Source organism: Canis lupus, chromosome 24, assembly GCF_048164855.1.
Source record: "Canis lupus baileyi chromosome 24, mCanLup2.hap1, whole genome shotgun sequence".
NCBI lineage: Eukaryota > Metazoa > Chordata > Mammalia > Carnivora > Canidae > Canis > Canis lupus.
In genome coordinates, this window is record NC_132861.1 from 52,530,511 (window position 1) to 52,551,904 (window position 21,394).

General features: G+C 65.6%; 1 protein-coding gene and 1 long non-coding RNA gene across 2 annotated transcripts; one reads left to right on the forward strand and one right to left on the reverse strand.

The window, feature by feature from the left end:
- Nucleotides 1-1,687: 1,687 nt before the first annotated feature.
- Nucleotides 1,688-8,725, reverse strand: LOC140616340 (uncharacterized). Its single transcript, XR_012016869.1, has 4 exons — nucleotides 8,509-8,725; nucleotides 5,314-5,433; nucleotides 3,296-4,202; nucleotides 1,688-3,030 (listed from the first exon to the last, which is right to left on the reverse strand). It is a non-coding gene; the product is annotated as an uncharacterized lncRNA (long non-coding RNA).
- Nucleotides 7,678-15,429, forward strand: AGXT (alanine--glyoxylate aminotransferase). The gene is made up of 11 exons (XM_072797002.1): nucleotides 7,678-8,049; nucleotides 8,143-8,335; nucleotides 9,448-9,512; nucleotides 9,986-10,086; nucleotides 10,686-10,756; nucleotides 11,807-11,891; nucleotides 12,724-12,819; nucleotides 13,388-13,457; nucleotides 14,110-14,205; nucleotides 14,824-14,952; nucleotides 15,097-15,429. The coding sequence occupies exons 1-11, from the start codon at nucleotides 7,819-7,821 to the stop codon at nucleotides 15,202-15,204; spliced, it is 1,245 nt and encodes a 414-aa protein (XP_072653103.1). The 5' UTR covers nucleotides 7,678-7,818; the 3' UTR covers nucleotides 15,205-15,429.
- The last annotated feature ends 5,965 nt before the right edge of the window (nucleotides 15,430-21,394 follow it).

The following is a 21,394-nucleotide window of genomic DNA, read 5'->3' on the forward strand; positions in this document are numbered from 1 at the left end:
CCCAGGCGTACCTGCTCCGAACCTTCCCGGTCGGGGGTCTGCCTTGGAGGGGGGCCGGGCCTCCTGGGCACCCCGCCAGAGATGGGGATCCTCAGGCCACCCCCGTGTCCCTGCGTCAGAAAGCCGGCGGACTCTGGTTCTCTTGTTTGGAAGCCTCTGGTCCCCGGCACAGGGCCACACAGGGAGAGCCACCTCCCCTCTCCTGCAACTCTCGGGGCTCTGTCCTGCTGTGATCTGTGGCTGCAGGGAAGGCCCGCAGCGCCCGGGGCTGTGGGGACAAAGCCACACGGGTCCCCCCAGGCCCTCCTGCAGCCCGCCTTGGCCCGGCTGGCCTCTCCCCGTCACATCTTGGCTCACGCGTGCTTCTGCCAGGAGGCCCCGCCGCTCCCACCTTGCATGTCCTTCCCTGAGGCCACAGCTTCTGGCGGTGACGGGGATGCAGCCCCCTCCCGGCCCCCCTCCGGGTCCCCTCCCAGCCGCAGGCTGGAGCAGCGAGGCCGAGCGTCCTCCCCCCGTCGTCCCGTTCACGACTGTTCTTTCTCACACGGTGGACACGGAGGAGACTCTTACTCAGAAGCATGAATTAATGAGGCGAACGTCGGAACCTGTCCTGTCGCTCGGAGGACAGAAATGGGGGGCGGCTCACGGGCTCGTCCGGCCCAGGGGAAATCAGGCAACCTCCTCAGTTCTAAAAAGCCACGGATGCATATTGTCAGGGACCCCGGGCCCACCCGGCTCGGGGACCTCGAGGGCCCCCCGGACTCCGCAGAGGCCGTGCCCCTGCTGGGGTTGGTGCAGCCCAGGGGAGGGGGGGAGCAAGGAGCAGGGGGGAGCTCCCGGGCCCTCCCCATGGGCTCACACAGGCCACCACCGGGTGTGACGACACGGGAGGTGCCGTCTGCAGGGGAGTCTGTGGAGCCGCGGCACCCAGGGTACCTGCCAGGGGCGGGGCACAGGGTCCCTCTGCCCGCTGGAGACTCGGGTGCTCAGCCTGAACCACGCTGCTCGGGCGATGGCAGCGGCGGGGCCCTCTGACCCCTGAGGGTGCTGGGAGCCCTCCCGGGGGCCTGCGGGTGGACCCCCTTCTGCACAGCAGGTGAGCAACAGCTCCCTGCATGTCAGGCCGAGCCCATGAAAATAAATCTGCTCTAGAAGCACCGTGGACAGTGTCGGTACCAGCTGCAGGTGACCCGAACGCGCCTGCTCCCTGCCCAGCCCGCGGAGGCGGACAGCGGCTGCTGCGGCCGTACCATCCGTCACGTGGCTTAAGAAATCGTTTCTTCGTTCGCTCATTAAAAAATAAATAAATGAATAAATTGAGGGGCACCCAGCTGGCCCCGTCGGTAGAGTGCTCGACTCTTAATCTCAAGGTTGTGAGTTCGAGCCCCACGGTGGACGTAGAGATGACTTTAAAAAAATTAAAATCTGGGATTCCTGGGTGGCTCAGCCGTTTAGTGCCGCCTGCAGCCCAAGGTGTGATCCTGGAGACCCGGGATCGAGTCCTGCATCGGGTCCCTGCATGGAGCCTGCTTCTCCCTCTACCTGTGTCTCGGCCTCTCTCTCTCTCTCTGTCTCTCGTAAATAAATAAATCAATAAATCTTTTTTTTTTAATTAAAGTATTTTTTTAAAAATTGGAATGGAAGAGACCGACAAAGCCCGAGTGTCCGGGAGCACTCAGGAGGAGCCCGTGATCGCGTGTGGCCCTGCTCTGCTGTGTCCTGCTGCCGGGGACCCGAGAGTGTTCTGGCGCCGACTCCACCCAGATGCCAGCCTACTGCCAACGACTGCGGGGACGCAGGCGAACATCTGGCAACGTGAGCGTGAGAAAGTGACAGCCTCCCATTCTGAAAGCGGCTTGGTGGAAATACGGGGCTTCTAGGCGTTTCATCTGTTTTGAATTTGTTTCGTTCTTTTTCAAAATTATTTACAGTGCGTGCATAAATACCTTTATCTTTTTTTTTTTTAAGATTTTATTTATTTATTCATGAGAGACACAGAGAGAGGTAGAGACACAGGCGGAGGGAGAAGCAGGCTCCCTGCAGGGATGCGGGACTCGATCCCGGGACGCCGGGGTCACACCCTGAGCCGAAGGCAGACGCCCACCCACAGAGCTCCCGGGAGGGGGGGGCCTGAACACCTTTGCCTTAACCTCTGCTGTGAAAGTGCATCCAGGGAGGCACTGCATTCATTTTCCCGGGAGAAGGCCCCGGAAGAGCAGAGCCCACTGGGTGTTGGAAAGCACCAGGGTGCGGGGGCTGGTGGCCGTTGCTGGCAGAGATGCAGGCGAGGGCGGGCACCCACAGCCCGGCCCCAGACAGAGCCCGTGGGGGGCGTGCGGCCTGGATCTGGGCCCGGGCCCAGAAGAATCTACCCATTCAGCTCCTCCGCGGCATCCACACCCAGCCCCCCTCTAGAAAGTGGCCGCCTTTAGGGGAACAGATGCCCACGAAGCCCTCAGCGACGGTCAGCCGTGGAAGGGCCGTGGGACAGGTCGGGCGTCTGCGGGGCGGGGGCCAGTCTGTGCAGCCGCCGGGGGATCTGGGCCTTTTCCCGCGAGAGCCGGCCTGTGCCCAAACTCCCTCCCCTTGTGAGGACACCAGTCCCGGACGGCGGTCACATTCGCCGGGACTAGAACATCTATTTGGGGAGGACACCATCCACCCGATGGGACCTGGAAGCCCTGGAGATGTGACCATGGCAGGATTTTGCAGCAGTGGGTGCGGCGGCTTGGGTGCAGGCACGTGGCGGCCGCCCAGCCCCAGCGGACCCGCACGTCCCCACCCGCCCTGAGCAGCGTCCTCTTGGCCAGCCCGACCTGGCTTGGATGTGGGTCGTCTCAGAGAAGGCGGAGCTGAGTCATCCTGGCCTGGGCATCTCGCTCAGGCTTGTGGGGCCTCACATCCCTGGAAGTCTGAGTCCTGGGGGCCCGAGGAGCATGACAGGGGCCAGAGACACTGCAGAGGAGGCCCCTGTGTCCCTGGCAGCCCTGGGCTCCCCGGTCACCGTGGCCCTGATTTTGGATGAGGACACTGGGCGCAGAAGGGGCAAGCAGCTGCTCAGGCTGCGCCCTGGGGGGCCTCTAGGTACCCACCCCCAGCCCCACCACCTCCCAGGAGAGGCCGCGCCCCTGCTCTCTGCGCCCCATGCCGAGCCTGCCCACGGGCCTGTGGTGGGGGCTCCCGGGAGTCCTGAGGATGGGGTCAAGGAATTCTCTCCTGAGGACCGAGAGTGGATTCCGCGGGCCCCACCCCTGCTTCCCCAGCCTCAACCCTCGGAACCCTAAGGAGAGCTCACCTGGCTCGTGCGGCGGACGGAGTGCTAGAGGTCACCGCAGGTGAATCCCTGACGTAGCTCCTGAGCCCTTCCGCAGTTTAGGGGCCGTGCCCAGACTCCGAGGAGGCCACCTCCAGGTACCCCCAGGCGTCTCCCTCCCCACCTGGAAGGGGTGCCTCAGGCTGACGGGGGGAGGCATGGGGGGGCGGGCAGTGCTCCGGGGAAGGGTCTGGGGTCCTAGACATCCCTTTGCTCCCTGGCCTCGGTGGGCAAAGCATCTTGGTCCCTGGAGCTCCAGAGAGACACGCATGGGGTGACCCAGGAGGGCCGCGCTCAGACACGCAGGCTGGGGTTAGGAGGGCGGCCGGGGTGGGGGCTGGTGCCACTGGTGCCGCGGGTCTCGCCGTGGGCCCCTCCCTGGGGCCCGAGCTCAGCGCCTCCGGAGGACCCACCGTGGGAGAAACACCCCGGGGCGCAGGGCGGGGGGAGGGGAGCCAGGCCCGCCTCCCAGGAGGACCCCGGGGCCCCAGGAAGCCCGCGAGGAAGGCCCTGAGGGGCGCCTCTCACGCCAGCACCGGTTGGGGTGCAGGAGGTCGAGGGGCCCCGGTGGGCAGGCGGGTCCTGGGGGTGGGGGCCGGGCCTCGAGGCCGCCGGAGCTCCTGAGAACTCTTCCGGAGGATGTGCTGCCCGGGTTCCACAGCCCTCGTGCTGAATTTCGGTGGCGTTAAGGCTCGTGGTGACGCCGCCCGGCGGCCCGGCCACACCTGCGCCTGTGGCTCCCGACGTGGACGGCACCCGCGCCGCCCTCTGATTCCTGCCCGGACGCTGAGCCACCTCCCGGGTGGGGGCCTGGGCGGCCCTGGCTGCTGCTGGGCTCAGGGCAGCACCCAAGGCCGAATGTCACTGAAGAAGCCCGCTCAAGCGTGACCTAGGAACCGACTCAAATGTGTCTCGACGGCAAATCCGGTCGAGCTGGCACAGCCGCCCCGCGGGGAGGGGCGCCGGGGTTTGGGGGCCACGGAGGGCATGGGGCGTGTGGGGGGCAGGGGACCCCAGGGGGTATGGGGGCGCGGGAGGCACGGGAGCGCGGGGGGGCGTGGGGGGCGTGGGGACTGCGGGGGGGCATGGGGACCCCGGGGGGCTCAGGGGGCGCGGCTGCCTCACGGGGTCACCGGCCGGCAGGAGGCTCCGGGTGGGACGGCCACCAGCCCGAGTCGCCCTGCATCGCCACTACTGTCGCATTATGAACCCAACAGCAGCCCAGAGCCCCCAGGTGGCCCCACCCCCAGGAGGCCCCGAGATGCACGGAGCCGGCACCTGGGGAGCCCCAGGGATGCTCAGTCACGGCTGCTGGAGCTGCTCCGCCCCTTGCACATGTGTGTGAGCAGCTCTGGGTCACGTCGCGTGGGCGGGGCCTAGTCCCGTGTCCCCCCCACCCCGTGCCCACTCCCCTGCACGCGGGACTCCCCATCGCCCTCGACGCCCCGCTGCTGCTGCCCGGCCCAGGCTCCCGGGCCTTCCCTGGGGGCAGGCATTTCACGCTGGGCCCTGTGTCCTGCACCCCAGGGTGCCGGGTGCCGCAGGGGCGCAGCTCGGCGGGGAGCAGGGGTGGTGCCGATCGGTGTGTCAGGGCCCGCGACACCCGTCACCCCCAGCTAAGCACAGGCTCTCACGACGCTCCCCGCGGGGACCTGCTCCTGCCGCCCAGGCTGACCGTCCCTCCCCAGCTGGGACCCGGCGGGCTGGGACGCTGAGCCCGGGGCCCCCACTGGCCCTTGCTGCCCGCCACCGCTCGGCAGGCTGCCCCTGGCTGCGGGCGTAGAGCGGAGCGTCCTCAGGTGCCCGGCCGGAGCGGGCAGTTATCACAGCTGAGGTCGCCGCCCGCCTGGAGCCCCGAGGGGACAGGGGGCACGCACCCTGCCCCCGCCCCCAGGGCCCGGCATCGGGCGAGCACGGCCGCCCTCCGGGGTGGGGCTGACACCGCCTGCACCTGGCCAGGGGGCCTTTATCTCCAGCCTGCAGACACAGAGGTCGCTCACCTGCCCGGCCGCTGGCTGTCCTCGCGGGCTTCCTGGGCTCCCAATCGCCTCGCGGCCTGAGGAAACGCCTCTCGGGATTGCAACAGTCCCCTCCCGGTGACGCCAACTCCGCGCATCTTCCTGTTTGGGAACAAGGCACACCCCCTCCTGGTTTCCCTGGGCTGCACCCACCCACCCGCCTGCCAGGACTGGGCCCGGGCTGCCCCCCCACGTGCCGTGCCCACACGCGGTGCTGTCCAACGTGGGGTCCTGCCTGGGGCGGGGCGGGCAGGCTGCAAACCGCGTGACGCATGTGGCATGAGGCTTGTGGTGGAAGGGCCGGCAGGGGACTCCACGCGGGGGAGATGACTCCCTGGACAGGAGGCTGGGCCACAGCCCCGAAGGAAGGGCCAGCAGGGCTGGACAAAGGGGGACAAGCGTTCCCGGCAGAGGGAACGGTCCCTGCAAAGGCCACAGATGCACTTGTTAGCCTGGAGTGATGGGGGCTGTGCCTGGGGGGGTGCAGCCCCTTGGCTGGGAGGGAGGATGGACCCAGGGGAAGGGGTGTGGTCACCGAGGGGACGAGCCCAGCCCAGGGGGCTGTGGGCAAGGAGCGGGGGCAGCGGCTGAGCCGAGGGGAGCGGCCCCTGTCCCGGCAGACAGGACATGCCCGTGGTGGTCAGCTCGGGTGGAGCTGGCTCCACACCGTGACTCCAGAGCCCAGGGCTGCACGGATGTCCCAGACGCCACGGTGGGGCAGGACCCGAGACGGCCGGCTGCATCGGGGGGCCTCTAGCTGTGGGGGCCTCCCCGCGTTGTTCTGGGCTCCCTAGTTTCCTCTGCGTCCTCCCAGTTCTCCCACTCCCCCTTGACCTTTCCCTGGCAGCCCCTGGGGTTCTCCTCCCCGCCCCACCCCCATCTCTACGAGGCTCTCAGCTCCCTGGGCCTGTGCAGACCCCGGGACTCCCCTGGCCCACCCTCCCCCCGCCCGGTGAGGGCCCTGCTCTTCTTGCCGACACTGCACCAGATGGAGCAGCCAGGCTGGGCCTGGTCCAGAGGGAGTAGTGCTGGGGGCAGGGAGGGCCGGGGGGGGCAGGAGGGGGCTCCTACACAGCCTTCCTGTGCTGGGGGGGCCCAGCCTCCCACGGCACATGTGCCCGAGGCCAGCTGGGGCCTCACCTTCCCGGGCCGCCCTGGGCTGCCTGGCTGGCGTGTGGGGCCCGGGCCCTCTGCCCGCTTCTTTGCCCATCAGACGACAGAGCACCACGTCTCCGGCAAGGCCGTGCAAGTCCCCGGGGGCCAGACCATGGCCAAGGCTCCTGGGTCCCCGCAGCCCTGGGATGCCCAACAAGCCCAGAGCCGGCACCAAGAGCTGGATGAAGGGATTTGGCTGAGCTGGGGATCCAGTCGTCACCGGGGAGGGGCACGTGCCAGGCCCCAGGGGACGGTCCTGCGTCCTCCATCACCGTGAAGCCTCCTGCAGGAAGCCCTGAGGTTCCCCTGGTCACTAAGGCCCGCGGTGCCAGAGCCCCGAGCACAGAGCGGGAGGACGCACTCGCCCCAACCAGGCCCCCTTGGGAGCGACGAGCAGTATTGGTGCTGCTCAGGGAACGGCCAGCGGGCGCCCCCTCCCCCGGTTCCTGGCAGCAGAGGCTTTTCTGACTCCCTGGGACACTAGTGGCTCCGCTGCACAGGTGTCTCCGCGTGCAGGTGTCCTTGTAGCACAGGTGTGTCCGCTGTACAGGTGTCTCCACTTCGCAGGTGTCCCCACAGCACAGGTGTCCCTGCCTCAGCTGGCCCTGGCCCCTCTTCCTGCTTCTTGACTTACATTTATTCTACCCACTCAGCGGGCAGAGAAGGCTCCGCAGGCAAACATGTCCTTGGTTACACGAGAGAACACCAAACCTCAGGGCCCTTGGGAACGAGAGGCACAGGGAAGGACCAGGAGGGACATGTCCTCCGTGTGAGCGTGCGCATGCACACTCGTGCGTCTACACACACGGGGCAGACGTGTCTCCTAAATTGAGCCTTTCCCTTAGCTCAGCAGACTGTGGCCCCTAAGCCGAATCGGGCCCACCGCTTGTTTTTACAAATAAAGTTTTATTGGCACCCAGCAACCCCACCACAGCCACTCTTGCACCATCACAGCAGGCCTGAAGCCGCCATACAGCCTGTAGGGCCTGCCAAGCTGGAAATATTTGCTCTCTGATCCTTTAAGAAAAACTTTGAGCCCCCCTGAGCCCCGCAGGACCCCCTTGGCTGGGGCCGGGCACCTGACAGCCTAGAGGAGCCGGGAGGAGCTCGAGGGCAGAGGACAACTTGCCAAGCTCTGTTTTTCATTCACTGGACTCTGGAGGCTCCTCCCTGCAGCAAGGGTTCAACACCCCGGCTGTCAGGCCCTGACGTCCGTCCGGGAGAAGCGTCAATAAAGGGTCAGGTACCGGCGGCAAACAACGCAAGGCAGAGGGCGTAGCGGGAGCCCATCGACCGCCTTGCCTTTGGACGCCCCACAAGGCCCTCTGGGAAATGTTCCGAGCACTGGCCAGGGCCAGTGTGGCCCTGGGGCCACAGGCGGCAGGTTGGGTGCGGACCATGGCCTCCCAGCAGCTGCTGGTGGCCCCCCCGAAGGCCCTGCTCAAGCCCTTGTCCATCCCGAACCGGCTTCTGCTGGGGCCCGGCCCTTCCAACCTGGCCCCACGCATCCTGGCGGCCGGAGGGCTGCAGATGATCGGGCACATGCACAAGGAGATGTTCCAGGTAGGACGTCCAGGGGGGCGCAGCGGGCGCCCCGGCCTCCTCCGTGGGCGAGGGCAAGGGGCACACGGCTGACCTGCACGCCCCTGCCCGCAGATCATGGATGAGATCAAGGAAGGCATCCAGTACGTGTTCCAGACCAAGAACCCCCTGACCCTGGCCGTCAGCGGCTCGGGACACTGCGCCCTGGAGGCCGCCCTGTTCAACCTCCTGGAGCCGGGCGACTCCTTCCTGGTCGGGGCCAACGGCATCTGGGGGCAGCGGGCCGCGGACATCGGGGAGCGCATCGGTACCGGATGGGCCGGGGGTGGGCTGCGGGCTCCTGACCTTCCCCGAGCCTCCTGGGCTGACCCGTCCGCGCTCCCCACGAGGGCTCTCCCCCGCCTCGTGCCTCCACCTCCCCGCCAGGCTGGCTGCTGGCTTCTCCAAGTGGGCATTGGGGTGCTCGAGAGACCCCCGTACCTTCCAGGCTCCCAGCGTGCAAGGACAGGCGTCCCCGGAGCACGTGGGGAGGCAGCGCCGCGGGGAGCCCCAGCTCCCGGCACAAACCCGACAGGCCCCGCGGCTCTCCTGGGCTGAGGCGTCGCCCCTGCTCTGGGACAGGACAGGGTTTCAGAGGCCGAAAGCCCCTCCCAGCATCGCAGAGTGCAGGGGCGCAGAGGAGGTCGGCACCTCTGGAGGAAAGGTTTTGAGGAGCAGGAGCGTGCAGGGGTTTAATGATTGACCTCGGCCTTTGGCAACAGCCCGCAGCTCCTGCACCGTCAGCTCCACACATGGCCGCACTCCGTCCTGGTTAATGGACAGCCCCCAGGGGCCTAAGGGGTCCCCCCCCTCACCTGGTCCCCTCGAGTCCACACACTGGTTTGCAGAGGGAGGCGTCCTGGGGCACAGGTGGGGCCCGGGTGACCTCAGGCTCCCGCCCTCCAGAGGCTCTGCCCCAGCCTGCACCTGGCCTTGGGTTCCCCCCGGGGCTCGAGTGGTCCTGGGGCTCCTCCCTCCTCCAGAAGGCAGGGGGCCGCGGGGGGTGCACGGGGGTCCCAGAGGGGGCGGCCCAGGGCCTGCGTCCTGAGCCCCCACTCACCTGTTCTCCTCCACTCGGCCACCGAACGGTGCTCGACGGCACAGTCCACCTGGCTGTGTGCAAAGGCTGGCTGGCTTCGCGGGTGGGGGGCCTGGCTGGGCTCCGGGAGGCTAGGCCGGGGCAGGGGCGGTGTAGCTGAGCCTGAGCACTCTCCCCCCTGCACCCCGGAAACCTCGGCTCACAGACAGCAGCCTCGCTGAGCACCCCTCACCTTCCTCTCCTCTCCGGCTTCGGGCCAGGGTGGGGGGGAACCCGCCCCCACAGGCTCCCACAGGCTCCCACAGGCTCCCACAGGCTCACCACTCTGTGCCCCTCCCTAGGAGCCCGGGTGCACTCGATGGTCAAGGACCCTGGAGACTACTACACGCTGCAGGACGTGGAAGAGGTGGGGGGCTCGTCCGTCCTGGGGAGGGACCAGCAGACGGGGGCTGGTTGCTGGCCCTCAGCCCCTCCCAGCACCAGGTGACGGGGCGCAGGGGACATCCCAGACCTGGGAGCCGGTGGAAAGCCTGATAGGGAGGGTTCTGTGTGGCAGGGAAACTGAGTCAGCAGCCCAGTCGCGTGGGGGATGTGGGGGGTGGGACATGCCGAGGCCAGTCCCTCCCTGTCAGGAAAGGTGCGCCCCAGGCAGCCTGGACCCTGTGCCAACCGGGCAAGGTCCCCGGAAGGGAGCCCCCACCCCAGGCCAGGTGCCAGCCCAGAGCTCCCCGGACGGGGACCAGGCACGTCCAGCTGCCACCCCCGGGTCTGTCTGCCGCGCGGGGGGCGGGGGTGTGGGGGCCGAGCTGGCCCTGCCCAGGGCCCACGCGCTGCCACCGCCCGCAGCCGTCCCGTCTGTGCCCCCCTCTGTCCCCTCAGGGCCTGGCCCAGCACAAGCCGGCGCTGCTGTTCCTGACGCAGGGGGAGTCATCGTGCGGCGTGCTGCAGCCCCTGGACGGCTACGGGGACCTCTGCCACAGGTGAGGACAGCCCCCTCCCCCGGCCTCTGGCCTCCCGCCGCGTCACTCAGCGCCGGGCACTGTCCCCGGGCGTCATCTGCTAGACCGAGCCTGGGCTGCGACCCCCGGGCCGTCCCCCTCCCCTCTGTGCCCACCGTGGGATATGCTTTACGCCTGTGAAAAGAATTTTTTTTAGGTAATCTCTGTGCCCAGCGTGGGGCTCAAACCCACGGCCCTGCCATCCTGCCATCGAGTCCCACACTCCACCTACTGAACCAGCCAGGTGGCCCCAGGCCATTTTTTTTTTTTTCTAAATTTCTAAGAAAATGTGGAGATGGAGGAGAGTCAGAGCTCCGGACCGGGGCTGGACTCTGTGCCCCTGGGCTCTGCCTGCATGGTCGGCACACCGGGCCCTCACACGCCCCAAGGTCCCCGCGTTGACACCTGCTCCGCCCCCGCGCAGCCGCTTCCCACACGGAGCTGGGTCTGGGGTCCGGGGGTGGGGTGGTCCGGGAGGAGCCTCCCAGGCTTCCGCGCTGGCCTTCTGGAAGTTCCCAGGGGCCCCCGGGAGCCCAGAGTCAGACGCCTCCCTGCTCCCCTCCACTGCCCTACACCCCCAGGTACAAGTGCCTGCTCCTGGTGGACACCGTGGCAGCTCTGGGCGGGGTCCCCATCTACATGGACCAGCAAGGTAAGGCCCGGCCCCATCACCCCGGCCACTGCGGCCCTGGAGGGAAAGGCTCCGTCGGCAGCGCCCGCAAGCCCGCCATCGGCCCACCGTGGGCTCCGAGCGGGACGGGACCCACCAGCTAATCGACACCCAGCGTCTGTGGGGGCCGTCAGCCCCCGATGTGGGCGGCAGGCGGGAGGGAGAAGCTCCTCCAGCACCTGGAGAGGCGCGGGCCCCCAGGAGTGGGCGGGGGACGTGCCAGGCTGGGCCACAGTGTCCCCGTCGGCCGGTCACACGCCGTGAGTCCCGTGTGCAGGGTTGGCCCCGTGGGCTCAGCATCTCCCCGCAGCGGGAAGTCCGAATCCCCAGCTGCTCAGCAGGGCGCTCCCCAGAACCCGCTCCACCCAGGAGCTCCATGCAGGGCCCACCATGAAGGGACAGGCTTGGGGGGGGGGCCCTGGGGACGCATTGCCGGGTGGCGAGGCCGTCCCCAGGATGCCCACACCGTGCCCCCGGGCGACGAGGCTCCGGCCCACGTCCCGGGAGACAGTGCAGCCCGGAGAAGCCGACGTGGGGCCCAGGGCGCCCTCCGCACCTTTGCGCTCTGTATTGGAGTCCGTAGACCCCAACGTAAGGTCGGGGAGCGTCGGCCACGTGCGTGGAGGCGCCCGGCCAGCAGGGTCCCGACTACGTGACCAGCCACGGTTCGCCTCTCTCCTGGCGGTGGTCCCTCGGTTCTCGCCGGGCTCGCGCTCTCAGGAGTTAGGCCTACAGAGCGTTCCGGGCCGGGTGACCTCGGGTGCACATTTGGTGGCCGCCACGGGCCCGCGCAACCCTCACACCACGTGCGGGGTTTCTCCGCACCAAGCAGACCGCACGTGGGGGGCCTGTGGCTTAACCCAATCCCCCCGAGATGGCGTCAGGTCGCGTAGGTAGAGCGTTGAATCCAACAGGAGCGTCCACCCTGCTTCGGACAGCTCTCCGCTTTGGACCTGCCGGGTGGGCACCCCCGCCCCACGGTCCCACCCGCGGGGAGCGGCCCCCAGGAGCACACGCCCCGCCTCTCCACAGGCATTGACGTCTTGTACTCGGGCTCCCAGAAGGTCCTGAACTCGCCTCCAGGGACGTCCCTCATCTCCTTCAGTGACAAGGCCAAGTGAGTGACCCCGGGGCCCCCGCCTGGGGCTGGATGAGCAGTGAGGCCGGGTGGCCCCCGAGGAGGGAAGGGCAAGGGACCGAGGGCTCCTTGGGCGGTGCTCAGGCACCGGACTGCTCATGGCCCACCCGGGACACCCCGGACAGGTGCGCCGGAGCTCCGAGGCCACAGGCCGGTGGCAGCCAGGGCGCCGTGAGGGTCGGGGGTGTGAGGCCAGCTCCATGAGGCTCCTCCCGGAGCCCGGGCTTGGGGTGGGGATGCAGGGCCTGGCATTAGGGAAGCTTCCCAGCCTCAAGCGAGGACGGGGTCCAGTGCCCGTCCCCCAGGCCTCCACCCCCGGCTCAGCGTCCTGGAGCCAATGCACAAGCCGCTCCAGGGGGTGGACGTGGGCCAGCTCTGTCCGGCAGCCCCCGGGGGCCCCCACGTCCCTGGCGTCCAGACCCCACGCCGGGCCAGGCTGGGATGGGGCACGGGCCCCAGCAGATGACTGCTGTCAGCTGCCCTTGGCCGTTCACCGGCTCAGAGACAGTCCTCAAGGGGTCAGGGCTTGTGGGGGGCATGGTGGGAGGGGCTGTGCTGAGCCCGAGCCGAGCTCGCGTGGGCAGCGGCCCCGTCTGTTCGCAGCCGTCTGCAGAGCAGGTGTACGGAGCTTCAGGACGGCTGCGTTGCCCGCGGCCTGAGAGCAGACGGGCCCCCGGGGCGCAGGGCCGGGGTCCCGGGGGCCTCACCCCGCCTCGCCGGCTCACTTCCGCGGAACAGGCAGCCTCCCGAGCCTGCCCCAGGCGCTCCAGCCGGACAGACGGCGGCGCTCAGGCTGCTCCTTCCCTCGCAGGAGTAAGATCTACGCTCGGAAGACGAAGCCCGTCTCCTTCTACCTGGACATGAAGTGGCTGGCCAACATCTGGGGCTGCGACGACCAGCCCAGGGTGTGAGGAGCGCGGGGCTGGGGCCGGGCCGCGGCTGGTGGGGGCCTGGGGTGGCTGCCCCCCACTTCCAGGCTGCAGTCCAAGCCCGGAGCCCGGCCAGAGCCCAAGGACTCAGCGGTGTTGGCCAGCGATGCCGCGACTCGGTTCCCCACGCCCCCCGGGGCCCTCCCCAGCAGCACGGCCCCATCACCCTCCCCGGCCCTGTCCTCTCGGGGGGACCCGGCCCTGCCACATGTTCCCCCTGCGGAGTCTCAGTTTACCCGCCCCCCAAAGAGAGGGGCTGAGCAGGGGCTCCTTGGGGCGGCTCAGCTTCAGGCCAAGCCCCCTTACGGCACACGCGGGGCCGGGGGCTCCAGGAGGTGCGCTCTCCTGGGCGGGCCCCATGGCCTCTCGGGGCTGCTGGGGCAAACCGAGGCCGGGTGGGGGGCTGCCGCGCTGGACCGAGCTGCTCCTCTCGCCCCGAGTCTGATTCCCCAACTGGACAGCGGCGCCCGGCAGTGGGCTGGACCCGTTGCCAGAGAGCCCGGCCCCCCCCCGCCCGGTGACGCTGCCCCCCGCCCCGCCTTCCAGGTATCATCACACCACCCCGGTCATCAGCCTGTACAGCCTGAGGGAGAGCCTGGCCCTCATAGCGGAACAGGTGAGCACGGGCGGGAGCAGCGGGCAGCAGGGCCTGGCAGGTGCAGGACCCCGGGGCGGGCGCCACGAGCTCCCAGGAGCCCCTGGGCGGGGGCTGGTGGCCTCTGGGGCCCCTGCTCCTGACTCCCTGCAGCCCCTCGGGGGACTCTCAGGGCTGCTTGGGGGGCCGGGCGGGCCTGGGCTGCGGACCAGAAGCGCTGAGGGTACGTCGTCGTGCGGCAGAGCCAAGTGCAGCGGGGTGGGGCCGAGAGGGGGCGGCCCACGGAGCAGGTCCTGGGAAGACGGGTCCCTGTGTCGCTCCGAAGCCCCCTCCTCTCCCGTGGCCACCTCCCCACCTGCAGGGAGATGCTCCCACCTGCCCATCACCAGAGGCCACGGGCCCCATCTGCCGCCTGGGTCCCCACCGGCCCCCTCAGACCTAGACTATTTCCACTGCCCTGAGGCGGCTCGAGGTCCGGTCGCTGGGGGCTCAGGGGCTCCCAGGGGCGTCAGAGGCCAGGCCGGGAGGGGAGCCCAGGGGCGCTCTGTGGTCTCAAGCTGCCCCCCCAGCACGAGAACCAGCTTCCCCCCCCCACCACGGAGGGAGGCACCCCACCCCGCCTCCCCCCTCCCGCCCTCCCCGGCCCGCCCACTGGTGCCCTCTGCCCACCCAGGGTCTGGAGAACAGCTGGCGGCAGCACCGGGAGGCCACGGCATATCTGCATGAGCGCCTGCAGGGGCTGGGTCTGCAGCTCTTCGTGAAGGATCCCGTAAGGAGGGCAGCAGGTGGAGGGCGGGGAGGCAGAGGGCAGGGGTGGGGGACGGGGGCAGGGGGCAAGGGGCGGGGGACAGGGCGTGGAGGGCGGGGAGCAGGGGGCGGGGGCCAGAAGTCAGGGGGTGGAGGATGAAGGCAAGGGGCGGGGAGGGGGTGGGGGGACAGAGGGCAGGGGTAGGGGACAGGGCATGGAGGGTGGGGAGCAGGGGTGAAGGAGACGGGGTGGGGGAGGAGGGCAAGGGGCGGGGGAGGGGGCGGGGGCCAGAGAGGACAGGGGCAGGACGCAGGGCGGGGGCAGGGGCAGGGAGAGCACGTGGGGCAGGGGGAGCCGCTGCGCAGCCCCCTCTGAACAGACCCAGTCCTGTGGTCGCCGGGCGGTCACTGTCACGGTCACAGCTCCCGCCTGGAGTCTTTCCGGGTGATCTCTGAGCCCAGGATGCCCGTCGGCCTCCAGGGCCTGCAGTCCAGGGGTGGGGGGCGGAGGCTCCCCTGTTTCCCTGAGCCTGGGGGCTGTGACTGGCCCGAGGGGACAGACGCACGGGCGCGGGGAGCTGGTGGCTGCACTCCCCGGGCCCCTTCTAGTGCTGGCCCCGAGCCGTCGCGTGTCCCGCAGGCCGCCCGGCTGCCCACCGTCACCACCGTGGCCGCGCCCGCCGGCTACGACTGGAGAGACATCGTCAACTACGTCATGGACCACTTCGACATCGAGATCACGGGCGGCCTTGGGCCCTCCGTGGGGAAGGTGAGGGGACGCGGCGCCCTGAGGCCGGGCCGGGCGCCGGCCACAGCCACCGGGAAGCTCCTCCCACCCGCCCGGGTCTGGGGGGCTCCCTGGGGGTGGGGGCGGGGGCGCATCCAGGGCCGGGTTGACCCCCCGCCTCCGCAGGTGCTTCGGATCGGCCTGCTGGGCTGTAACGCCACCCGAGAGAACGTGGACCGCGTGACCCACGCCCTGCAGGAGGCCCTGCGGCACTGCCCCCGGCACAAGCTGTGACCTGGCCGCCTGCTGCTCCCCGACCTGGAGGGGCCGGGAGCAAAGGACCCTGCCAGCGGGGGGCGGGGGGGCAGGACAGCCGCTGCCCCGGGCGGGCCAGGCTAGCGGGAGGGCGGGACGGCCGCAGCACCTCCTGGAAATGGACCCTGTGGGCTCAGGACCCACGCGAGCCGCAGCCCCGCACGGCCCCCCTGCCGCGAATCCTCAATAAAGATTCCTCGGTCACCCGTCCTCCTTGTGCGTGGGGGGGCGCCCCTGCCCCCTGGCGGCACCTTTGTCGGGGGTTGCTCTGGGCCGACCCGTGCCTGGGCCTCCCCGGGGCTGCAGGCCGGGTGTGTGGGGCCCGGTCGCTGACCCCGGCCTGCAAGGAGCAGCCTCACACGCCTGCGGGGCCCCCTCGTGACTTGAGTCGCAGACACGCAGGCGCCAACGTGCCCACGGCGCACCGCCCGGACTGCGGCCCGGGAGCTCGCGGCCACACACAGGCGCACAGGCCGGCGCAGCGCCGGAGGTCTGGGGGCCCCAGGTGTCCGACGAGGGCCCCCCTGGGCGCCGGGCCCTCCTGCTTCTCAGCTTGGCCCCCTCGGACCCGCCGTCCCCTGGGCGCCCCCCCACTTGGGCTTTCTGCCCATGCCAGGCTCCCCCTGCTTGTCGCCTGTGGGGCTCTCACATCGGATCCCTCGACCACAGCGCAGCCGCCAGGTCCTCACGGGTCCTAAGGGCCCACGACGCCCAGGGGGACACAGCGGCCCAGCGCGGCCCGAGTCCTCGTGCGGGGCCAGCGTCACCCCCCCGTGTCGGCCAGGGCTCCGTGCTCTCCGACGCCCACCCGTCCCCCGCCTGTGCTCTCGGCCACGGGGGAGAGGCCCCGGGTCCAGGAGGGGACGGGCCGAGGGAGGCTCTTCCTGAGAGCAGCGCCGTCCCGGCTGGCGTCCCCGGAGCAGACTCGGCGACCGGAGCCCAAGTGCAGGTGCCCTGGGGCCGGTCCCTTGTGTCCGATCCGGTCCCCGCAGGCCGGTCTTGCAGGTGCTCGTGGGCCTTGCGGAGGGGTCGCACATGGGCACGTTCCCGAGTGGTCGCTGCTCTCGCGGGGCACTGGGACACGCCAGCCGGGCCGCCGTCCTGGCATCCGTTCGTCACCTCCGGGGTATTTGCAAGTGGGGGCTGTGATGAGGGTTGCGACGGCTGCTCGGGGAGGCCCCCGCCAGGGGAGGCGTGGGGTGGTGGGGACCGCGAAGCGCCTGTAACCCCCACACCCTCGCCAGACGCGCGAGCCCGTCGGCCCCATCCACACCCGCACCCAGGGGTCTTCTCTTCCGGTGGGCGTGGAATCGTCCCCGACTCGGCTTTACCTTCTGCTTCCCCGATGGCGAATCCTACAGAGCCTCCTCGGGTGCCCGCGGCTTTCGGGACTTGTCGGCTCCCGTGTCTTGCTCCTCTTGTGTGATTTTCATGTTTTTATTGTGAACTTACGGCCGTTACTTCACATTCCGGGGACTGCGGGTGAGCGACGGCCTCTCCCCTGCTCCCGGGTCCCCTCTTCGTCTCCGCCATCCCGGTTTCCAAAGAGCGGTTCCCTTCCCTTCACGAGCTCCGATCCACCCACGTGTCTGCTCTCGTGATCTGCGCCGTCGGTCACCTCTCAGGACACCTTCGATGACGATGACGTCCGGGTCCTGAGGGTATCTCCCTGCGTCTTCGTCTGGGGCCTCCACGGAGTCGGCTGTTGCGTTGGGGTCCGGGGTGTGCGCTGCGTGCGTCTTGCGCGTGGGGTGCAGGAGGAGCCAGGTTCGCGCTCATCCCCAGGGTCCCAGTTTGTGAAGCAGACGTGCCCGTGCCCCCCGCCCTCCCTTTGTAAAGACTGTTTTTCCTACCCTGGGTCCCTCGAGTTCCCATGTTAAGTTTAGAATCACCTTTTCTATCTCTTTAGAAATTTGATAGGAATTGCAGCAAATCTAAGCATCAAGGTTAATGGAAATCGTCAAAATGCAACTTCCTCCTCCTGAGCGTGGCCTGGGGAATTTTAAACCCTATCCAGCGGTGTTTCCAGTGCGGAGGACGTCCGTACCTCTCGTTACCTATTTCCTGAGTGGTTTTTTTTTTTTTTTTTTTGCACTTTTGACGCTCCCGTAAATGGTATTTTAAAATCTTTATTTCCAATAGTTCATTCTTAACGTGTATACGAGGACACCTGACATTCCCCCGATAACCCGTCCTCCAACCTCGCCAAATTCACAAAGTTCAGTAGTTTCTTGGTGGATTCCTTCACGATTTTCTGTTAGGAGAGCAATTGGTCTATGAACATGACAGTCTTGCTTCCTTTGCAATATTCATGCCTTTTACTTGTTTTTCCTGCCTCGCCGCACAGGTGAGACCTACCCCCGCCCCCCGCCCCGTAACACTTGGCTCGTGTAGCCCCCTAGGGTCTCGTGCCAGGGGCTCGTTCTCCACCGGGGCCCAGACTGACGACAGACGCTGCGCTCGGAACGGAGGGCGGTTCTCCGCTCCAGAGGGCCCAGGCTTGCCCCAGAGCTGCAGCTTGCAGGCCACGGTTCCCAGGGATGCCCTGCAGCGCCCCGTTCCCCCGGGGGCACCCTTGTGTGAACCTGCCGCGCTCTGGCCACACTCAGAACTGACAGCCTCTGAGGCCCCGACAGGCGGACACGCCAAGCGAGGTGCACGCCATCTGCAAATCCAAGGAGGCCCGGCCAGCACTGCCCGGCTCATCACGGCCGGGGCGGCAAGGGGTAAACGCTTCAGCTGTTCCTTAGAAGCCATGTCTCGGCTTGGCGTGCCCAGGCCACCGAGCCTCTCGAATCTTCAGCTGTGACACAGACCCTGAGACTAGCGTTCATCGCCCACCCTCCGGGATAAAACCGTCTTATGAGGCATCCGAAGCGCTGGCCGGTCAACGCTCCTCAGGTCTTATTAGCATGATGTGGTCGGTATCGTGAGCGAGATGCTCTACGGGACCAGGCCAGGTGACGAGGGTCCAGGAGGCCTATGTCGTGACACTGAGCAGGGGGGGTCAACCCCCGCCTGGGGCAACCTTGAGCGGACATTGAGGCCTCTTCCAGGCGAACTCGAGTCGTTTGTAACGTCCTCTCCAGCGGGGCTTGGAAGGGAGCCGTGCGCGGTCAGCTGCCACGCAGGGCCTTCCGCCGTGCTGCCCTGGTTCTGAGTCTGTAGCTCCCAGCGGAGCCGCTTGGCTCATCATGGTGTCATTCACCATGATGCAGGTGATTTTAGACATTTCACATTTATTTTGTTTATTTTTTTTAAAGATTTATTTATTTACTTATTTATGATAGACATAGAGAGAGAGAGGCAGAGACACAGGAGGAGGGAGAAGGCTCCATGCCGGGAGCCCGACGCGGGGCTCGATCCTGGGTCTCCAGGATCACGCCCTGGGCCAAAGGCAGGTGCTAAACCGCTGAACCACCCAGGGATCCCCACATTTATTTTATTTTTTAAAGACTTTCCTTTGGGGGACAATTTCAGATACATGACAAAATGGAGAGGAGGGTATAGCGGTTTCCCATAACCTGCTGCCCCTCGTTACACAGGCACCGACACCCCTCACCCGACGGTACGTGGGTTATTACGGATGAACCCACACAGACACTTCATCACCATCATCGCCCAAAGCCCGTCGTGCACATTACGGCTCACTCTCGGTGGTGTCCCCTCTACGGGTCTGGACAGGTGTGCAATGACTTGGACCCGTCCATATGGTATCATACGGAGATTTTCACCGCCCTGAAATCCTCCGTGCTTCACCTCTTCATCCCTCCCACCCCCTCCTCCCTGCTCACCCATGGCAACCGCTGATCTTTTCACTGTCTCCGTGGTGTTGCCTTTTCCAGAATGTCAGACTTGGAATCCTACAGGATGCAGCCTCTCAAAACGACTTCTTTCACTTCGTCACAAGCATTTAAGTACCTCCCGTCTTTTCCTGGGTTGACAGCACATTTCTTTCTAGCACCGAGTAATATCCCGTTGTCTGGATGGACCAGGTTATTTATCCAGTCACCTACTGAAGGGCATCTTGCTGCTTCCAGGTTTACGGCGGCTGTAAATATTCATGTGCAGGGTTTTGTGCAAACATGAGTTTTCAGCTCCTTTGGGTAAATACCAAGGAATGCCATGGCTGGATGGTGTATGGTAAAAGTGCGTTTAATTTTTTTTTTTAAGATTTTTATTTATTCATGAGAGAGAGAGAGAGAGGCAGAGACACAGGCAGAGGGAGAAGCAGGCCCCATGCAGGGAGCCCAACGTGGGACTCGATCCCAGGACCCCGGGGTCATGCCCTGGGCCAAAGGCAGACACTCAACCATTGAGCCATTTTTTACTCAGGTTGTTGGCTTTCTTGTTGTGTTTGAAGAGGTGGGGTTTTTTTTTTTTTTTTAATATATACTCTGGATAACAATAATTTGTCAGATGTGTCTTTTACAAATATTTTCTCCCAGTCTGTGGCTTGTCTTACTCTCTCGACATCATCTTTCAGAGAGCAGGAGATTTTAATTTCAGTGACGTTCAGTCGACTGATTCTTTCTCTCATGGATCGTGCTTTTGGTGCTGTAGCTAAAACGTCATCACCACGCCCAAGGTCATCTAGGTGTCCTCCTATGTTATCTTCCAGGAGTTTTATAGGTTTTTTGTTTTTTGGTTTTTGTTTTTGTTTTTGTTTTTTTGCTTTACATTGATGTCTATGACCCATTTTCAGCTAATTTTTGAGAAGGGTGTAAGGTCTGTGTCTAGCTTCATCGTTTTGCATGTGCACATCCAGTTGTCCTAACGCCATTTGTTGCAGAGCCTATCTTTGCGCCATTGCATTGCCTTCGCTGCTTTGTCAAAGATCAGTTGGCTCTATTTCTGTGAGTCTATTTCTGGCTCTATATTCCATTCCACTGACCTATTTGTCTGTTGTCTGACTGATATGACACTGTCACGAGGACTATAGCCTTATGGGAAGTCTTGAGGCCAGGTACTGTTGGTCCTCCAAATTTGTTCTCCTCTTCCCGTATCATGGTGGCTATTCTGGGTCATGAGTCTATGACGTTAGAATCAGTTTGTCAATATCCACGAAATGACTTGCTGGGCTTGGGATTGCACTGAGCGTACAGGTCAGGCTGGGGAGAACCGACATCTTGACAATGTGGGGCCTTCCTATCCATGAGCATGGTATGTCCACATTCTCACCTCTTCTTTGATTTTTTTTTTAAATGTTTTATAATTTTATTTTCTTAAATTTATTTATTTATGATAGTCACAGAGAGAGAGAGAGAGGCAGAGACACAGGCAGAGGGAGAAGCAGGCTCCATGCACCGGGAGCCCGATGTGGGATTCGATCCCGGGTCTCCAGGATCGCGCCCTGGGCCAAAGGTAGGCGCCAAACCGCTGCGCCACCCAGGGATCCCTCTTCTTTGATTTTGTTCGTCAGAGTTTTATAGCTTTCTTCATAGAGATATTTTACATATTTTGTCGGATTTATACCCAAGTATCTCATTTTTTTTTACTCTCCTGACTTTTGCCAGGGTTATACTGGTGAATCAGGGTGTTTCAGGGTGATGCTAAGGTTGTTTTGCCAGACTATTTTGGCCATGAGAAAACAAGTGCTTTTGGTCTTCCCCTTGGCCTCTCCTACCATTAAGGCTCTTGCTCCTGCTGAGAACGCACATCCTGTTACACACTCAGACGCTGAGGAAATGCTCACAGGGTGGGCCCGGGCACTTTGTACCCTCCCTGAATAGGTTGGGCCAAGGTTCTGTGTTCTTAAAGCCCCCACTCTAATGGCATTTTGCATCCCCCTGTATTAGTCTCAGCTGAGGCCCCGCACCCCATAGCCTTCAAGGGTCCTGCATTTCCTCTGCTCCATGCATGGGTGGCTATTCTGGCACATGGTCATGGAAATTGTGGAGGATCCTGGGGAAGTTGCTGCCACATGCACTTGCCGTGGGGTTGCAGGCCCCTTTCCTGGAGCCAGGGTGTGGGCTGCAGCTTGGAAGCTGAGGAACGAATGTCACCGAGAGGTGAAGAGGGTGGAAAGGAGAAAATGTCTGTTAGGCTGGGGCACACGGAGGTCTCTGGGACTCTCACGTGAGAACGCAGTGGGGAAGGGGCTGCAGGCTGGCTGTCACGGGCTGATGAGAGCATGCGGAGTGGGGGGATGGAGCAGGGAGAACAGATG

Excerpts from the sequence above, each read along its gene's own strand:
- AGXT (XM_072797002.1), top strand. The coding sequence starts at position 7,819 with ATGTTCCGAGCACTGGCCAGGGCCAGTGTGGCCCTGGGGCCACAGGCG. Across the intron at positions 11,892-12,723 it reads TCCTTCAGTGACAAGGCCAA|GAGTAAGATCTACGCTCGGA; the intron begins GTGAGTGACCCC and ends CTTCCCTCGCAG. Across the intron at positions 14,953-15,096 it reads TTGGGCCCTCCGTGGGGAAG|GTGCTTCGGATCGGCCTGCT; the intron begins GTGAGGGGACGC and ends CCGCCTCCGCAG.